The following is an 18354-nucleotide window of genomic DNA, read 5'->3' on the forward strand; positions in this document are numbered from 1 at the left end:
ATCTCTCTATATAAATACATCCTGTCGGTTCTGTTTAGAAGGGAGAGTTACCCACATACCAAGGAGGGGTGGGCTCCTCCATGTTGTCCTCTGGGGGCATCACTGCTAAGCCTGTGGCACATGTGGATTTGCCCCCAGCTCTCCTCCTCAGCTCTGTGTGCAGCCTTTTCTGTTCCTTGTTCCTTTGCAGGTCATCTTGTGGTGCTGGGAGTAGGGGGACATCACCAACCCACCCACGGGGCAAAGAGGAGGGTGGAGAATTCCAGATGGGAGGGAACCAATGTCAGAATTGTTTGCTCTTTTCTTTTTAAATTTTTTTTCTTTTTCTTTTTTTTTTTTTTTTTGTAGAGAGGGCGTCTCGCTAGATTGCCCAGGCTGGTCTTGAACTCAAGCGATCCTCCCACCTCGGCCTCCTGAAGTGCTGGGATGACAGGCGTGAGCCACGGCACCCAGCCAGAATCGTTCCCTTCTAAAGGCGGGTAAGCCCAAGTCATTTTATTCCACAATTCACGACATTTTGGTTTATTGAGGGTGAGAAAATGGGAGCCTCCAAGGTATTTTTTTATACAAAAGACCAGAAAGTGTATTGAGGAAGAGACCCTAATTTATGACTTCTGAGTTGAATTTTACTCTTTAATGTAGGATATAAATCCTTTGATTGAGGTGAGGCTGCAAATAGTCCCCCACTCTGAGATGAACTTACAGACAGAAAGGAAACTGTGACGGTGGTGCAATTATTGACACACTCACCCACCCCCCTCGGGGAGCCGAGAAAACGGCCCAGAACCTGTCCCTAAGATAGGTGACACTGCATGTTCCCAGGGTAAGAGCTCCTTCATTAGCAGCTCAGCATCTGGGCCAGTAAAGGCCAAGTTTAATGATGTCACAGTCAACACTCGGCTTGTATTTAAGAGTGGATTCTATTTTTTTCTGTGTGCACAAAACAAGCCTGGTGCAGTGACAGAGAAAGAGTGTTTTAGAGAGAGAAAAGTGCATCTTAGGAGCTAATTACATTGACAAAAATCGGAGTAGAGCACATCTAAACACTTGTCTGGTTTGGAAATGCTACCTAATTTTCTCCAGGCATGCTAACCGATTCCTCTGCTTCCGGGCACAACACGGTTTCGGTATTATCCTGTGAACAGTATCCAAACAGCACAACCAAAGGGTGCCGGTGGAGGAGGAAGTTGGGCTTCCCAGTTGCTATCAGTTTATAGGCAAGGGTCGAAATCACATATACAAACGCAGTGTGCAGCTTTCCACGTGTGACAGAACTTATCAGAGCTGTGGGGACGTGGGGAGTGAGCCTGGGAACAGTTCAGGCCAAAACCCTCAGAGTAGAAGGGGGTTGACCAAAGATTCTTGGTGAGTTGGTGGCTGAACTGGGACCAGAATTGGCTTCTCTTCTCTTTCCCCCTACCACGCTGTGAGACAAGGAATTAGCCCAGCTATTAATACAAAGCAGCCTGCCTGGTACAGGCTGAACCGTGTCCTCCCCTAAACACATACGTTGAAGCTCTAGCCTCTAGTGCAGGGGTCCTCAAACTTTTTAAACGGGGGGCCAGTTCACTGTCCCTCAGACCGTTGGAGAGTGCGGTGCGCATTCCACACATGCGCACTGTGGGCCCGGGATGAGTCGGCTGCTAAGCAGGACAGGCAGTGGCGGCAAAAACACCCGGCGGGCGGGATGAATGTCCTCAGCAGGTCGCGTGTGGCCTGCGGGCCATAGTTTGAGGACCCCTGCTAGTGCCTCAGAATGTGAGTGGATTTGGAGACAGAGCTTTTAAAGAGTGATTAAAATTAAAATGAATCACCTGATTAATTGGGGGGCCCCAGTGCAATGAACTGGTATCCTCACTAGAAGGGGATTCGGACAGGCTGAGAGACGTCAGGGTGTGGGGGCATAAGGACTATGTGAGGGCGTAGCAAGAAGACAGCCACCTGCAAGCCAAGGACAGTGGCCTCAGGAGACACCAATCCTGCCAACACCTTGATCTAGGACTTTGGTCCTCAGAGCTGTGAGAAAACTAATTTCTGTTGTTTTAGCCACTGGGTCTGTGGTAGCTGGTTACGGCACCCCGAGCTGATCATGCACCCCTCCTCCGAAGGCCGCACACACCAGATGTGCAGCTTTCGGTACCACATGCCAGAGCCCATGTGTTGCCCACTCGGAACCTAATGGGGTCTCACACTTGACCTTAGCCAAGAGGCTGAGAAGCGCTGAACCTAATGGGGTCTTAAAGACAGCAAAAGAAAAGCTGGCACAGCAAAAATACGCAGCCAAGAGAACACAGCATGGCTTTGCTACTCAACATCTCAAAATCAAAAATGTACAAGTTGAGCTGATACCTGGAGAACCACTGGGGTCATGGTCACGGTTCGCCGTGGCTCCCCCACTATTCTCCTCCGGTGGTCTTCATGGAAGGCGATTCCGACCTCCCCAGCTCAGGTTTCCCCCCAGGCAAATAGGTGTCACGCTGCCTGGTCTTCTGGAGGCATCTGATTTGCCTGCATATGTCCCATACCCAGGGAGTAGACACTACCATGTATTGGGATTAAGTTGGTAACTCCCAAATGTTCACAGGCAACCTCAGGAGAGCAGCTGAATCCCTCCAAGACTGCCTTGTTTAGACTCAAGATGCACCAGGTGTCATCAAACCCAGCTCCAAATCCTAGCCAGCCTCTTTGAAAGCTGCCTTCCTCTTAGGTGGTATAGACATCTGTCTACATCATTAGATTTCAGTAGGGCCTTGGTCTGGAAACACCTCCCTTGCAAGCAGAGACAGAAACAGTGCTTGGGAATGCGAACTCAGACCAGCCCAATTCTAAAAGTCTCGTTGTCAGAATCACTTCTTTGGGTTAAGGCATTAAAGGACCCTATCATATATGTTACCAAAGGGCCATGCTATTAAGACATCTGCAGCCATTAACGCCTCTGTGACTTTATCACTGTGGCCTCAGTCCACCCTTAACCCCTTGGGGCCCAGGGCCCAGGGCCACTGGGAAGAGAGGGGGAAGGGTTCACAGCCCCACTGGAGAGGGCAAGAGCACAGGCAGGTGTGCTGTAGGGAAGGACGTGGGTGGCAGAAAAAGGATAAAGGATTTCAGAAGGAACACTGCTTGCTTGACGTTTTTTGAGCCAGCCCAGACCTCCACGTCAGAGTCACCCTTTGGCCCGACGGCGCAGATCACGAACGAGAGGGCCAGGCCAGGTGGCAAGTGCACGAGTCCTGCTGCGTCCGTGTAAGGAACTGGGCATCTCAGAGCTGGCTTTGGCCTGGGGCCAGGAAGCTGGGAGCTTGGGAACAATATACAGCGGGTCACAGGGGCAGGGGACAGCTGCTGGCTTCCTGGAGCCGCTGCGGTGATTGGCACTCCAGGGATGGGGCTTCACCCGTGCTCTCAGCCAATCAGCTCGCCCGCCCGCCCCAGGCTCCCACGCCCCCCACCGGGCAGCAGGAGCAGCGGGAGGGGCCGTGGGGCGGGTGACAAGCGCGGGTCGCCTCAGCTGGGGCCCTGGGCCACAGGCATGGGGCTCGGGGCAGGCCCGGGAGAACAGTCCAGGGCGGGAGGCGGCCGAGGCTCAGCAGGGCGAAGACGACATCTGGTCGTAGTCGGGGCACTTGAGCAAGGCCGGGTAGTTGCTGTTCATCTGCAGGGAGGCGTCGCTGGAGATGTCCGAGGGGCTGCGGCCGCGGACCCAGGCGTCCGGGTGCAGGAACTGGCCCGAGTAGTCGGAGCAGTTGCTCAGCCGAGGGCGGTAGAAGCCAGGGTGGGGCCTGTACATGTCCTCGGCGGTGTACCTCTTCATGAACAGGTACACGGACATCACGCCGGCACTCTACAGGGACGAGAAACCTTGGGGGCGCCTGCCTTCACTGCCCCGGCTGGCTGGCGTCTGCACAGGAGGGCGGGGATTGCATGGGGTGGGACATGGACGTGGGGACAGGAGTGGGGCCCCGGGGACGTCCCGCGTGCAGGAGACCCGGGAAGGTAAGAGCGCGACACCTTCTGGGACGAAGGAGGGAAGGAGAGTGGGTGGCCCAGGATGCGCATGGAGCGACCCCTCCTCCCGGCTCAGCGCCCCCAGCCCGCAGCCTGTCCGGGCTCAGTGGGACCACGGCCTTTACCTCTGTTAAAAGGAAAGAGATGGCAGCGAAGGCAAACGACCACCCATATTTGTAGTTGAAATAGGTCTCTGGGTCCTTGGTCCTGTTGAGCACCTCGTCGTTGATGCTGGAGATGTACAGCACGAGGCCCACCACGAGAGAGAGGCCTGCGCGGGGCGGGGGAGCGGAGGGGAGGGGACGCTCAGCACGAAAACCCAGGGAGCTGGCCATGTGGTGCCACCTCCCCTCACAGTTCAGGAGCAAAGCCACCCGCCTTGGAGTGACGATGCATTCCTGTTGGAGTTCAAGGGAGATCGGGAGTTTCCTCCTGAGGACCACGTTTGGGCCAGCACTTTCTAGACAGCAGATCGTTGGCAGGTAAGGAAGCACCCTGTCCAACTTCCCTCCTGGGCCATGGCCACGCCCAGTGGTTCTCACCCTGCTGTCCCCACCCGTCACACAGATGTGCCTGAGCCCCAGCCCTGGACATGCTCACTCACTCGCCCTGGGCTGGGGCCTGGCACTGCGTGTTCTTAAAAGCTATCCAAGTGACACTAATGTGAACCGGGGGTATGAACCACTGAGCTGGCAAGTGGCTTTTACTACACTGAAGAGTCAAATAGGCCCCTTCAGCAGGGGTAGCCAAGGCCCCCAACCCCTGTCTCCAGCTGTGCACGTCATTGTGGAGTTTGCCAATATGGCCCGTGGGCTGTGCAGCCCACCAGATCACAGGGTGTGGCCTGAGAGCTTTAGGCAGGCAGGGGGGAGAAAGAGAGTTTGTCCAGATGCTGGCAAGCCTTCAACCAGGAGGCCAGGGGGCCCAAACTCCTACTGCCGCTGTGCAAATGACTGCCTCAGGCCCATCAATTAGTAACTGTAATTGAATCAAGACATAATTAATTACTCTGTTTTGAGCTGTTCAGGTTTAATTCCATTTGCATTATTTTATGAAACTGGAGCACTCAAATGATGAATGTTAAAGGAAAATAGGTGTGATTGAAACTTTCCTTGGTATTTAACTCATGTTGGAATCACTGCTGCCTCAAATGAATGCTCTTTATAATCATTAAAACAGCTTCATGTGGCCCAGCTCAATCCTACATTCTGATCCTGTAGCCCATTGCTGAACCACCCCAGTTGTCTCAAAGCTCCTAGATAGCCTTGGCTGCTGTGAAGTTCACAGCAGGAAAATGATCTTAACCCTGGGTCTGTGATTTGGGACTATCGCCACGCAAAGGTTGGGCTAATGACGTTGCAGGTGCTTCCTGGATACGTTTGGTTTGGTGGATGAAGAGTGGAAGGATGCATTAGTAGATGGAAGAGTAGATGGAAGACAGGTCAGTGGTAGATTGAAAATGGATGAACAGATGGATGGAAGGAAGAGTGGGTAAGCGTGTGGATGGATGGATAGATGGAAAGAAGGAAGGAGAAAGAAAGAACAGCTCTTGGGCATCAGGCATTCTGCTCCCAGGCTATGTTAACATGAAAATATTGGGGAAAGGATCCTAAAGTGACTTAGGAATCAGGTGACAATCAGAATGCCTAGTACCCAATGTCTGATTTTCTTTCCTTTCCATCCACCCTCCCACCCATCCATCTATCCATCAGTTATTCAAGCCACTCGCTGACCCATCTTCCATCCAAGCATGTTCTCCCCAGTGGCCCCTCCCCAATCGACCAGTCCAAGGCACCTAAAATACATGCTCCGAGAGTCACTCCTTTGGTGTGAGTGACTCTCAGGATGGGCTCGCCCGTCCAGCCACTCCTCCTTGGGAACATTGCTCTCCCGGAAGGTGGCGGATGGGCCAGGGTCATCAGAAGTCTCCTCCAGCTCTGACTCAGTTCTTCCCAGGTCACTGGCTCAGCTAGTCCCGTTTCCAGGGCCAGAGGGTCACTGAAAACAACACAACTCACCGGAGAGGATAAAGAAGATGCCGGAGACGAAGGCCAGTATCGTCCTGTGGGGGCGGATGTGTCCAATGTTGCTCAGGATAAAGCCAATGAACATGAAGAAGAGGCTGACCAGCGGGAACGGTGTGGCTGAGCGAATCATCTCTAGGTGAGGGGACAAACGGATGGCCGGTCAGCCTCTGGTGGCCTCACTCCCTTCCCGTCATCCCAAGCCCAGCGTTCCTGGCAGCATCTGCCACTGGGTCCTCAGAGCCCCTGCACCAGCTCCCCGGGTGCCATCCCCCACTGGGTGGCCTGGGGACCTCCCAGAGCTGGCAGGGCTTTTGCCCCTGAGGGCTGGCTGGAAGGCCTGACTTCAGGTGCCAACATACTCAGGCCTCTGTCGATTCCTCTGGGCATAAGGCCCTACAAAAGCACCTGGTCACTCCGTCTTGCTTCCTCTCCCAGGGGCAGTCACCATTTCCCTGGGCAAGGGGCTGCTCTGAGTGGCGCATGGGACAGTCACTGACCTCTGTCTTCTTCAACTTGTGATTACTTAAGGAGCAGTTCTGTTGTATAATAAAGAATTTTTCCGGTCTTTGTCCCTGATTCCTGAGAGATAACCTCTCAATTCTTATCATTTCCCAAGTGACGGGAGTATCTTTGCTATGCATGGTGGGCCCCTTGAGCATGCCTGAGTTTATGCTAATGAAGTGACTCGGAATGGGGGCCGGGAAGACCAACCGTATGATTAGAGGATTGTGGTCTGAGCCAGGTGCTATGAGCCTGACCCCTGGGGAAGGGAGGGGCTGGAGACTGAGTTCAATCCATCACACCTACAGAATGGAACCCAATAAAAACTCTGGACACCAAAGCTCGGTTGAACTTCCTGGGTGATGAACACATAGATGTGTTAGGATGTGGTACATCCTGATCCTATGGGGACAGGACACTACAGCTCTGCACTAGGGACCCTCCCAGACCTTGCCCTGTGTGTCTCTTCATTTGGCACATCCTGATTTGCATGCTTCATAACAAAACTGTCATGGTAAGTATAGGGGGGCTTTCCTGAGTTCTGTGAGTCTTTCTAGCAAATTATTGAACACGAGGGAGTTATGGGAACTCCTGCATTTGTGGCCAGTTGTGGCCTGGGGACCTCTGAACTTGCAGCAGGTATCTGAGGTGAGGGCAGTCTTGTTGAAGACTGAGACCTTACACCTGTGCAGTCCGTGTTAACTGCAGGCGATTAGTATCAGAATCGCATTGCAGTATTGCAAGCTCAGTCTGGGGGCAGAGCCAACTCTGGTGAGGCTGGGGCCAAGCAGCTAGTCTCACTGGGGTTCCCTGAGTATGGAGGCCCTCTCGCTTGCCCGGGTCACTACAGCAACCTGTCTCCTCCACTGGGAAATTAATGTGCAGGGAGAGCTGGCGAAGCCAGGCCAGCACACCCAGCTGGGCCTAAGGGAATTGGCTCCTGAGAAGTACGCCAGCCACCCTGACTCTTCCCTCTGCTCTGCCCCTCTCCTCTGCAGCCAGTGGCCAGGTGCAAAGTTCGAGGCACCTACTTAGAACGTTGACTGTGGACTCGGACGTCAGCTGGGAGTTCATGGGCATCACGTATTCTATGGTGAAGCAGCGTCCCCGCTCCTCACCTGTGGAAACAAGAATCTTTTACGTTTCCAGGTCCTTCTTGAATGTGGATTTGAAGTTAGTCCATTGAAATGGTGTTTCCAGATACATCTAGGATCTTTGACCCACTGTGCCTTTGCACGTGGGCTGGATCTAAACCCTAGGCAGGTCGTGTCCCCTCGCTGGTGGCCCACAGCAGGGGTGGAAGCACGTCCTGACATCAAATCCTTCCTGGAGAAGCACCTCTGGGAGGATGGACCCAACCACCAAAATCGCATGGAAAGAGGTCGGCGCTGCAAACTCCCCGGGCTGACCGAACGCCAGGTGCCATCTCACTGCATTTGGACAGATGGGGCTGATGATGGCGCGTGGCTGACTTAGATTCACCAGTGTGGGCGTCATGGAGCAGAACTCCAAAAGCCTTGTCAACCACTTTGGAAACCAGATCCTGGGGACTTCAAACTCAGCTTCAGATTTAAGCAGGGACTGATGTCACACTGGTCTGAGGCAGTAGGAGAACAAGTCGGAACAGGATGCCATTCCCAGGGCAGACTCGACAAGTGAGGCCAAGCCTTTAGATGTCCTCCCTGCCAAATACTGCTGGGCACCAACTGCCACCCAATCCCCCAAAGCTCTATCATCGAGCTGGAGGAAAAAAATCGGGGAGAACCAAATTGTGTCTCTCTGCAATGCACAGGAAGGTTATAGGGTCCTACCAAGAAAAGCCCAGTGACCACACTGTGGCAGTCCTGGCCAGCCCAGGCTGTGGCTAGTCTTGCATGACTTGGAGATGCTTTTGTTGTACAGTCTGGTCCTGGGACGTGACAAAGGCGTAAGAGACAGATCTCTCGGAGTAAGAACTCCAAGGGTCTCAGAGAAGCCTTAGCAAGCAGAAGGGAGGCCCAGATGGGTAGGATCAAAAGCTGTACCCTCTGCAGAGCTGGAGGGACCTGCATTTGTGTATTTGCTATGCCGTTTCATGGACAGAGGAACAGAGAAACTGCTCAGTATTGCCCACCCTGCAAATCAGTGGGTGCAAGGAAGTTGAGGTAAGGAGACTTACCCTCCCCCATTTGTAAAGTGGAAATAGTAACCAGTCCTGTCTTGCAGTGTTGTTTGGGAGATTATATGGGATCAATAGTTCAATGAGCTACACTTGAGACCTATACAATGTCATAGTCATTCTCATTCTGTGGCAGCAGAGTGTGGGGAAGGCACAGTCACATTCGTCTTCCAGGAGGGAAGACCTGGGAGGCGACAGGACCCAGCCCATCAGGGCTGAAGTTTGCAGCAGGGTCGTGGTCTCTGCAGGGAGCCGTGCCCAGAGTTTATGGGGATCGTCCATGGGGAACTGGCTCCTCCTGGCATCTCTGGGCCACTTCTTCCCAGGGAGGGACCTCTTGGGGGCAGATGATCCTGGGGTGGGGGTGGGGTGTCCCAGTGCGAGGTGCCCTTACCTGCAAGGAAGCAGACCCGCCAGAGGCCTGAGTGCAGGGACATTCTGATCTCCGTGCTCTGGTTCTGAGGCAGGACCACGCCCTCCTCCAGGTACAGCCAGTAGTCGGTGCTGACCGCTATGCCCAGGAGGCCCAGGCCGCAGACGGCAAAGACGCTGCTCAGCAGGGTCAGGGCCTTCCTCCCGCAGGTGCTCATCTTCGCGGACGGGCGCTAGGTGGCCACTAGGTGGCCGCGCTCCCGCCAGCACGGAGGGGATCTGGGGGCAGGGAGAGAGGGTGGGCAGCTGGCAGTGGCCACAGCTCTGAGAAGACCGAGATGAGGAGCCAGTAACTAGAGTCAACCCTGCCCGGCTCAACAGATGGACAAAGACCACCAGGCAACTCCCTGGATGCCAGGCCACCGTGACACAGCTGCCACCCTCTTCCTCCCCACTCAGGAACTCACAGCTGTCTTGGCATGCTGCTTCAAGGGCCCCCTTGTCCTCTCTGGAAGTCCCCTTTGCTGGGTACTACTATTCATTCATTCATTCATTCATTCATTCATTCATTCATTCAGCAGTCCATTGTGCCAGACATGGGAGATGCAAAAATGAACACGACACTATCCTTGCCCTTGAAGGGTCCCCCACCTAGAAGAACAGAGGTGCCCCCAAGTGCAGCCCAGTGAGAGCTGTGGCTGAGACCTGCCCAGGAAGCAGAGAGGAAGAATGGAGGAGAGAACTGTGCTGGGTGGGCTTCTCTGTGTTGAGGAGGATTCTGAAGCTCAAACACAGCCTTGTGAGAGCAGCGGGCCACAGAGGGAGAGGTGGCAGCAGCCCTGGGAAGAGGCAGAGGGGCAGGGAGGGCTTCTTGGGGGGCATGTGTCTTCGTCATGTGACTTTAATGGGTTGTAGGACTGGGTCAACACAAGAAGCCACACCTCAGTCCCAGGGCAATGGAATCACCTAATCCGAATCGGCCTGACCCTTGTCCGCACAGCACAGCATAGTGGCGGGAGCCGGCTCTGGACTCAGAGAGAAGCTGAGTCTATGCCAGCTCTCGGCCAAGAGCACACCCACTGACGCCCGCCAGGGCCAGGCACTGGGGTTGGGGCTGGGCCACGGTGGGGGGCAAGGGAGATGCAGGCCATGCCCCCACAGAGCCACGGCCAGGCTCAGCGCCTCTGTGGCTTTCTGGCTGCGATCTAGAGCCACCTAGGGAGCGTCTAAACATCCCTGATTCCTGGGCGCCGCTCCAGGAGACTCTGATACAACTGGATTCACAAGGGGGCTGGGCAATGGTATTTTTTTAATGCTCCCAGGTGATTCTAATGAGAACATCTGATCTCTGCTACTCAAAATGTGGTCCGTGGGCCAGCAGCGTCAGCATCATGGGAGCATGTTAGAACAGACTTCTCACTTCCTAAATTGGAATCTGCATCTTAACAGGATCCAGGTGAGCTGTCTGCTTGCTAACATCTGAGAAGCACCACGCCAAGCAAACAGGCGGAAAGCATCAACGTAGCAGCTGCTGTCATGGTGAAAGCCCGGATATGATGATAACCCAGAAGGGGGCCAGGTGCGGTGGCTCACGCCTGTAATCCTAGCACTTTGGGAGGCCGAGGCGGGCAGATTGCTCGAGGTCAGGAGTTTGAAACCAGCCTGAGCAAGAGCGAGACCCCATCTCTACTATAAATAGAAAGAAATTAATTGGCCAACTAATATACATATAGAAAGCATTAGCCAGGTGGATATTGAGATAGCTGACAAGGGACAGAAGCCAGATTCCTGTGCAGAGTTTGAGCTCACTGTGGGGCGGGGGCCCGGGTCTGGGTGGGGGAGAGCGGGGGAGATCAGTGAGGAGCTGTGGCCATCCTGGCTCTGGTTCCACTGCACCCTTCCCGGCAGCTGACTGTGGGAGAGTTGATTGATCTGCAGAGTGAGCCACACGCGGCTTCCTGGAGACCTGTGATGGTGTGTGTTCACCGTGTTTGCAAGGCTGGGGAGGGGTTTAAGCCGCGACAATCCTTCCTGCGTTGTCTTTGACAAAGAAGGCAGAAATGGAATGTAAAACAGCCAGCCCTCCCCACCCGGCCAAATCGTTCTCCACGCAGTAGGGTGGGTGGCGGAGCAGGACAGCTTGTATCTAATGCAAACATCTAATAAAGCACGGATAAGCCCTGGGCTTGCTGCTGCGGAAGAGGCGACAGATTCAGGGCCACTGCTGCTTGCAGAGTTCCCAAGCTGGGAAGCTGTGCAAGGTGGGTGACATCACAACAGCAGAACCCGGTCCGAGGAGGGGGTGGCAGGGCAGGCACGCAGAGCCCCAGGGAAACGCTGCCCTGCAGGTTGGTGGGAAGCGGTAGTGATGTCGTAATGGTAATGAAGATTTTCATATCAGCTAAGCACTTTCACTTACACTTGAGGCTCACAAAACCCCAGCATCTGCTAGAGGAAATGGGACTGGAACCCCGAGAATGGTTAGTAGCGACCAAGGAAGCAGAGAACAAAGGGATACGACTCCCCGAGAACAACAGCACGTATGATGCAAAGTGCCTTGAACTGGGAGCCAGGAAAACTGGATTTGATACTCAGCCGTGCCACTAAATATCTGTGTAATGTTGGAAATTAGCCTCTCTGCTGTGGTTTGGATATGGTTGGTTTGTCCCCACCAGAGCTCATGTTGAAATTAGTCCCCTTCTCCCTGCTATGGCAGTGTTGGGAGGTGCTGGGTCTCACTTCTGGCGGTAGTGAGTGAGTTCTCGCTTCCTGGAGACTGGATTAGTTCAAAGGAATGAATTATTTCCCATGAGAATGGGTTGCTATAAAGCCAGGACGTCCCTCATGTTTCCTCGGTTCCTTATTGATCTTCTCTGCCATGCTGTGATACTGCGTGAAAGTCCTTGCTGGAAGAAGCCAGTGCAGTGCCCTTGAACTTCTCAGCCTGCAGAACCGTGAGCTAGATACACCTCGTTATAAATTACCCAGGCTTAGGTATTCTTTTATAGCAACATAAAATGGACTAAGACACTCTCTGAGGCCCATTTTTCTCCCAGATAACACAGAAGAAGAGAATAATAATAAAAGCCAAAGTATGGTGAATTGAATGTTTACCATTGTTAGGCTCCTGCTAAGCACCTTGCTCTCTACTCTAATCCTTACAATTCTATTACTGTCCCATTTTACAGGTAAGCAAAGCAAGGCTAAGAGAGGCTAAGAAACTTGCACAAGATCACTCAGTGAGCAAGTGGTGGTGCCTGCATTTGAACCTCACCTTGCCTCGCTCCCACACCCTTTCTCAGACCACCCCCACGAGTGTGTCCAAAGTGGGTTCCGTGGAGCAACAGCTTCGTGCAATATTCTAGATAAGAGGACTCTGGTGAAAAACAGCTTGGGAAGCACTGCACCTAGCTCTTAAAGGACCACATTGCACATTAGGTTAAAGGCTGGAAAAGCCTGTTTAGCTTTGCTATTCCAGTACTTTCCACACTTATTTGACCACAAAAGGACATCGAGTTCTGTGAAACCCACTTGGGGAACCCTGCTGCCCCCCATCAAGAACAACAAGCCCTGCCATGCTCACTCCACAAAAATTGCTGAGGTGATTAAACACAACAGCAGATACGACTCTGCTTTGAAAAAAACCTAATGCGTGATCCTGGCATAAGGCATTATTAATAGTGTTATTAAGCAACAATGGACTAAGCCCCTGCTTCTCGCAGAGAAAATGGATCAGAGCTTCTGAAATACGATGGCTGCTGCCTGGCCAATGCGGAGCGGCCCGTTTTAATGTTAAGCGTGGCAGAAAGATGAAAGAGATTCGAGTCTTGGAGATTTGGGAAGATGAAAGGGGACAGGAGATTGGATCTGGATTTACAAAAGCAAGAAATAAAGGAAGAGGCTGAAGGTGACCTTGCCTGCCGAACTCTACAGCAGCAGACCCTGAAGTCTAGAGTGTGCTTAGGAAAACCAGAAAGTCTTACCCCTTTCCAGAGTATGCAGTCAATTTATAGAATGCTACATGGGGTGAAAAAGAATCATATTCATTACAAAATTATATTTATGCTTCTATTATGTAATCATATATATATATATATATTTTTTTTTTTTTTTTTTTTTTTTTGAGACAGAGTCTCGCTTTGTTGCCCAGGCTAGAGTGAGTGCCGTGGCGTCAGCCTAGCTCACAGCAACCTCAATCTCCTGGGCTCAAGCGATCCTGCTGCCTCAGCCTCCCGAGTAGGTGGGACTACAGGCATGCGCCACCATGCCTGGCTAATGTTTTCTATATATGTATTAGTTGGCCAATTAATTTCTTTCTATTTATAGTAGAGACGGGGATCTCCCTCTTGCTTTGGCTGGTTTTGAACTCCTGACCTTGAGCAATCCACCTGCCTTGGCCACGCAGAGTGCTAGGATTACAGGCGTGAGCCACCTCGTCTGGCCGATATTTATTTATAAATAAATAATATTATTTACTAAGTATCAATCAGCTACTGGGCACAATGCAGGGCCCTTTATGTACAGTACTGTTTTCATAACCAAGGAACTAAATTAAACATTAGAGCAATCAATTCTCCAGTCACTGATCTTGTACACAAAAATGCAGGGCTCCAGCTAACTCCTGGGTTAGAGACGCCAACATGCAATGTCAACACGTCCCTTTGGAGATTGGGGCCCAGAAGTACGACAGCTTTGAGCTTTTTAAGATGATTACCAGGTGCTTTTACCTCTAAGTATTAGCTTGTTAATTATCAGGAATAATTATCAGATGCTAATTATCATCCATGACTAGCAATTAGGGAGAAATGTCTTGTGGAGATTAAATCACTAATGGCAGATTCCCCTGTGGAAGCCAATAATAAAAGGATTTGCAATGAAGTGCTTTAGGTGCCCAGAAGCAGGTGAGGTTACAGGCGCAAGTGCGAGCCCAGCTATCAAAGTACTGGAGAGAATGGGTGGGATTTAATGGAATAAAAGAAGGCTGGAGAGAATGGGTGGGATTTAATTGAATAAAAAGAGAAGGCAGAAAGACAGTCAAATGCAGACACCCTGATCTCAGCTCCTACTAGTCCAGAGAACCCCAGGAGTGCTGTGATGGAGGGTGTGGGGTACAGTGATTCTTGACAGGGCTTGGGAGCCAGTTATAGCATCAGCTTGGCCAACACCCAGTAGGATGTGCTGGTGACCAGAGGACAACTCCCAGTGGTCCTATGGCCCCGCCTGCTTCCTGCCGTGCTGTTCCCTGTTAGCATCTATGGTGGTGAAAAAAATGACGACAAATTCTTTGACACTCCTCCCTTTGAGGAGTGGGGTCCACATCCTCTCCTCCTGAGTCTCTGCAGGTTTGTGACTGCATTGACAAATAAGGTACATGGAAGAGATGCTATGCAACCTATAAGGCTAGGTTGTAAAAGGAGATGCACATTCTACCTAGTTCTCTTGGGGGCTCACTCCGGGGAAGCCAGCCCCCACGTAAGAAATCTGACTACCCGGGGCCACCATGCTTTAGAACAGGGCTTCTCAACCTCAGCCCTACTGGCATTTGGGGTGGAAAATTCTTTGTCTTGGGGACTGTCACGTGCATTTCAGGATGTGTAGCAGTATCCACAGCCTCTATCCACCAGCTGTTAATAGCACCCCAGTTGTGACAGACAAAAATGTCCCTTCAAGGGCAAAAGTCACTCCTGGTTGAGAACCCCTGCGTTAGAGGCTACGTGCAGGTGCTCTGGTGGACAGCTCAGCTGAGCTTCCAGCCAATGGCCAGCGTCAGCTGCCAGCCCTGGGATAGAGCCGTCCTGGATGGACGTCCGGCCCAGTCGAGCCTTCAGATGACTGCAGCCCCCGCCAACTTCTGACTGCAGCTGCGTGAGACCCCCCAAGCAAGAACTGCCCAGTGGGGCACTTCCCAAATTCCTGACCCATAAAATCATGAGCAAAATTAAAGTGTTATTTTACATCATTATGTTTCGAGGTAATTTGATACACAGCAGAAGTTACCAAGATAGCTTCCTGACTCATTTAATTAGCATCTTCTTCTCACTGCCAATATGCGACATAAATTCTAGGCATGGCCTTGTCTGGAATGTGATTTTGTGATGGAGAGCCTGAGTACCATATTAATAGTTTAATCCCTAAAATTTACAGCTGCAGGGGGCAGTGAATGGCACTCGGGATTAGGCCAATCTGAGTTGTCATGCCGGCTCTACCACATGCCATCCTGGGCAAGTCAGATCACCACTCTGAACCTCAGTCTCTACATCTGCAAAACAGGGATAACTTCGTAAGAGTTATTGTGAGGATTTATGAAAGTGTAATCCAATAAGTCTGAGCTACTTCGTGCTGTCACAGTACAACGCTGCAATGAGAAGGTAACACAATTTGACACCCAAACAGCAGCAAACAACGAGCAGATTTAATAAGGTAAATTTGGGCAAAATGGCCCAGACTTCCCCATCTCTATCCAGATTTCCAACCTTTCTCTCACGATGGCAGTTCCACCCCTGGCAAATTTCAGCCCTCCTGTCTCCCCTCTCATCTCCGTATCAACCAATTCGAGAGACTTTAGGAGTTTTCTCATGCGTGAAGTAGTAGGGACAGTGGCACCTCTGTAGACACACACTACAGTGTTAGCAAACTCAGGTCATGTGCTTACTAACTAAATGTCAAGCACAGCAGGGGCCCAGCATCAGAAAGGGGTGGAGACCTCGAGGTGTCATTACAGTCCTGCTCTCCTGACTTGGGACCCTCTTAGAGACGCTGGTCCCACCAAGTGGTCACGAAGCTGCTGGCTGGAGGGAGAGGGGGTCCTGCTGAGTGGCCTGTTTCCCCTGCTGACCCCACCCAGCTCTCTGCCCATTACTGATGGGCTTTGGAGAGTTTGAGCATTTCTGGGCAAGGATCCTCTGTTCTTTGACAAAAGCGAGACCCAAGGAGGATGCTTTCTGCATTTCAAGTGCTCTCCGCCCCAAGACTAAGAGCAAAGCCACAGCCTGTCTGTCTGCCAGGAGTCCAGGCCACAGAGCTGAGGATACAAAACTCTGGCCTAACCCTGTAACATCGTGTCCCCAAACCTTCTAGAGTGGGTGTCAGTGTCTCGTCCTTGGTTTTGCAGGAGGTAACTGATGGGACAGGGGCATCGTGGGCACCCACCAAGGGCACTCACTGCCCTTATCAAAAGAAGTCTAGCTGAAGTGACAGCTGACCGTGACTTTATTGAAGGTCCAACAAGATACCTTACAAAATGTCCACAATGTCTCTCCAAACGCATGGCCACAGGCACCAAGCCAAGTGGGAGGGCCACCTAACCAGGTAGCACTAACCAAGTAGAGATAATAGTAATTATATCATTAATATTACTTGCTGCACAGAATTTTTCTATGCATTAAAAATGGGATCATACTGCACATACCATAGTATAGCCTAATTTTATTTTACTTAATAGCATCAATATTTGCTATGTTATTTTTAGTGGCTTTGGGATATATATAGACTCTGATTTGCATATACACAACTGATATAGCCATTTCCCTACTGTGGAAGAGCTAGGTTGCTTCCAAATTTTCCCCACTGTAAACAATAATACATAAACATACGTATAGCTAAATGTGGGCATCTGTATTTTCTCAGGATAAATTCTTGCAAGTGAAATTTCTGGATTAAAGGATAGGAATTGTTTTAGCACTCTTAGAGATATTGTCAGAGTGGATGTGAAACATTTCAAAGTCATTTTAGCCCTGATGCTCGAGGTACCCCAATGGTCCTGCTGTGAGGACACAGAGAATTCCAAACCACCCACATCAGAAGAGTCCCTCTTCTGCTGAGAATTTGGCGCCTGGGCTCTGCTCAGCTGGGATTGCTATGTTTGCTGCACCAACATGATTTGCTAATCTAAGGCCTCCCATGTAAAGCAAAATGTCTCATATCAGTGATCTGAAACTTTTTGAGGTGCATAATCATCATCACCTGTGCAAGACTGTAAACACATGCATGCCCAGATTAAGACCAGCTAAAAATCCATTAGAAATAATACATGAATCGAGATAAATGGCCAAACACAAAAATAACATAAAAAATCAACAGCTCTACACAAACAGTAGTCCATTGAAAAATGTAATGCAGGGAAAAAAAATCCTATGTATGTAGCAACAAAGTGGTAAACTATTGGAGATAATAAGTTTTGCGCTGGTGCTATTAATACATTAAAACGATCTCTAGAACTATTGAACATAAAACATAAGATTGATAAAACAATATATCACATTTTTAGATAGATAAAATGTCATAAAAATGTCAACTCTGCTGTAAATTAATCTATGGATTCAATGCAATGTGCTCTCTTTAGAGGATAACACATGATTCTGGGGTTAGTCTAAAGAAAGATACATTTGAGAATAGCCAGGAAAATCCTTTTAAAGATGAAGATAAATGAGTGAGAAGTACCAAATATTTATGCTTATTATGCAGCTACAACAACTAAAACATTTGATGCTGATGAAAAAAAATAAATAGCCAATGGAAATAGAGAGTTTAGACTTCTATTTCTGGCTCTGATGAACCAGGTTATGTAGTCTTAGACCAACCCTCCTGCTGGAAATAACTAAAACAGTTGGATAAAATCTGTTGGAAGACATTGAGCAATCAAGGAAACCGAGATTTGAGAGGTCAAGAACTGAAGATAAAGGGAATGTGTAGGGATAAGCCTGGCATTTCGTACAACTTTTCCACGTGATGTTCGTGCCAGTGTGAGTTTGAGAGGCTGAACACAGGGCTGTGCAGACCTGTAGCAGTCTCACGATTCAGCGGAGTCAACATGCCATCTCAGAGCTTGCCAAGGAGGACAGATCTGGTAAATATCTCAGTCCTGGATCCTGGTAACACTCATCTCTAGGTGAACAAGTAACAGATCAGCCTTCATGAGACTGAAATCCATTTCCAAATCAGTTCAGTTCATGACTGGATCTAGGCAGCCTTCTCCTATCTAGCAGAAGGCCAAAAGCAAAAGTAAATACTGTCTTGGGGAAGATATCAACACCAAGAGCTGCTACAGTTTTCCATACAAATGTCTAGCATTCAATCAAAAGTTACCAGACAGACTGAGAGGCAGGACTGAGACTGAGAAAGAACCGTCAGACACAGGAGTGATGGATGCCAGAACATAATATAATGACACTTTCAATGTGCTTAAAGAAAGTAATCATCAACCTAGAATTTCACACCCAGGAAAAATTATCCCTCAATATTGATGGCAAAATAGAAATATTTTCAGGGAAACAAAAACAGAGGAAATTTGTC

General features: G+C 50.6%; 1 protein-coding gene across 1 annotated transcript; it reads right to left on the reverse strand.

The window, feature by feature from the left end:
- Positions 1-351: 351 nt before the first annotated feature.
- Positions 352-9723, reverse strand: CACNG5 (calcium voltage-gated channel auxiliary subunit gamma 5). The gene is made up of 5 exons (XM_012747488.3): positions 9086-9723; positions 7565-7651; positions 6024-6164; positions 4131-4276; positions 352-3841 (listed from the first exon to the last, which is right to left on the reverse strand). The coding sequence occupies exons 1-5, from the start codon at positions 9279-9281 to the stop codon at positions 3584-3586; spliced, it is 828 nt and encodes a 275-aa protein (XP_012602942.1). The 5' UTR covers positions 9282-9723; the 3' UTR covers positions 352-3583.
- Positions 9724-18354: the final 8631 nt, after the last annotated feature.

This window comes from Microcebus murinus, chromosome 18, assembly GCF_040939455.1.
Source record: "Microcebus murinus isolate Inina chromosome 18, M.murinus_Inina_mat1.0, whole genome shotgun sequence".
Lineage (NCBI taxonomy): Eukaryota > Metazoa > Chordata > Mammalia > Primates > Cheirogaleidae > Microcebus > Microcebus murinus.

What these genes read in the sequence shown, in the direction of transcription:
- CACNG5 (XM_012747488.3), bottom strand. Translation starts at nt 9,281, where the DNA reads ATGAGCACCTGCGGGAGGAAGGCCCTGACCCTGCTGAGCAGCGTCTTT. An exon ending in GCGGGTCTGCTTCCTTGCAG is followed by an intron (nt 7,652 to 9,085) that starts GTAAGGGCACCT and finishes TTGTTTCCACAG; the next exon opens with GTGAGGAGCGGGGACGCTGC. An exon ending in GTCCACAGTCAACGTTCTAA is followed by an intron (nt 6,165 to 7,564) that starts GTAGGTGCCTCG and finishes CCCCTCACCTAG; the next exon opens with AGATGATTCGCTCAGCCACA.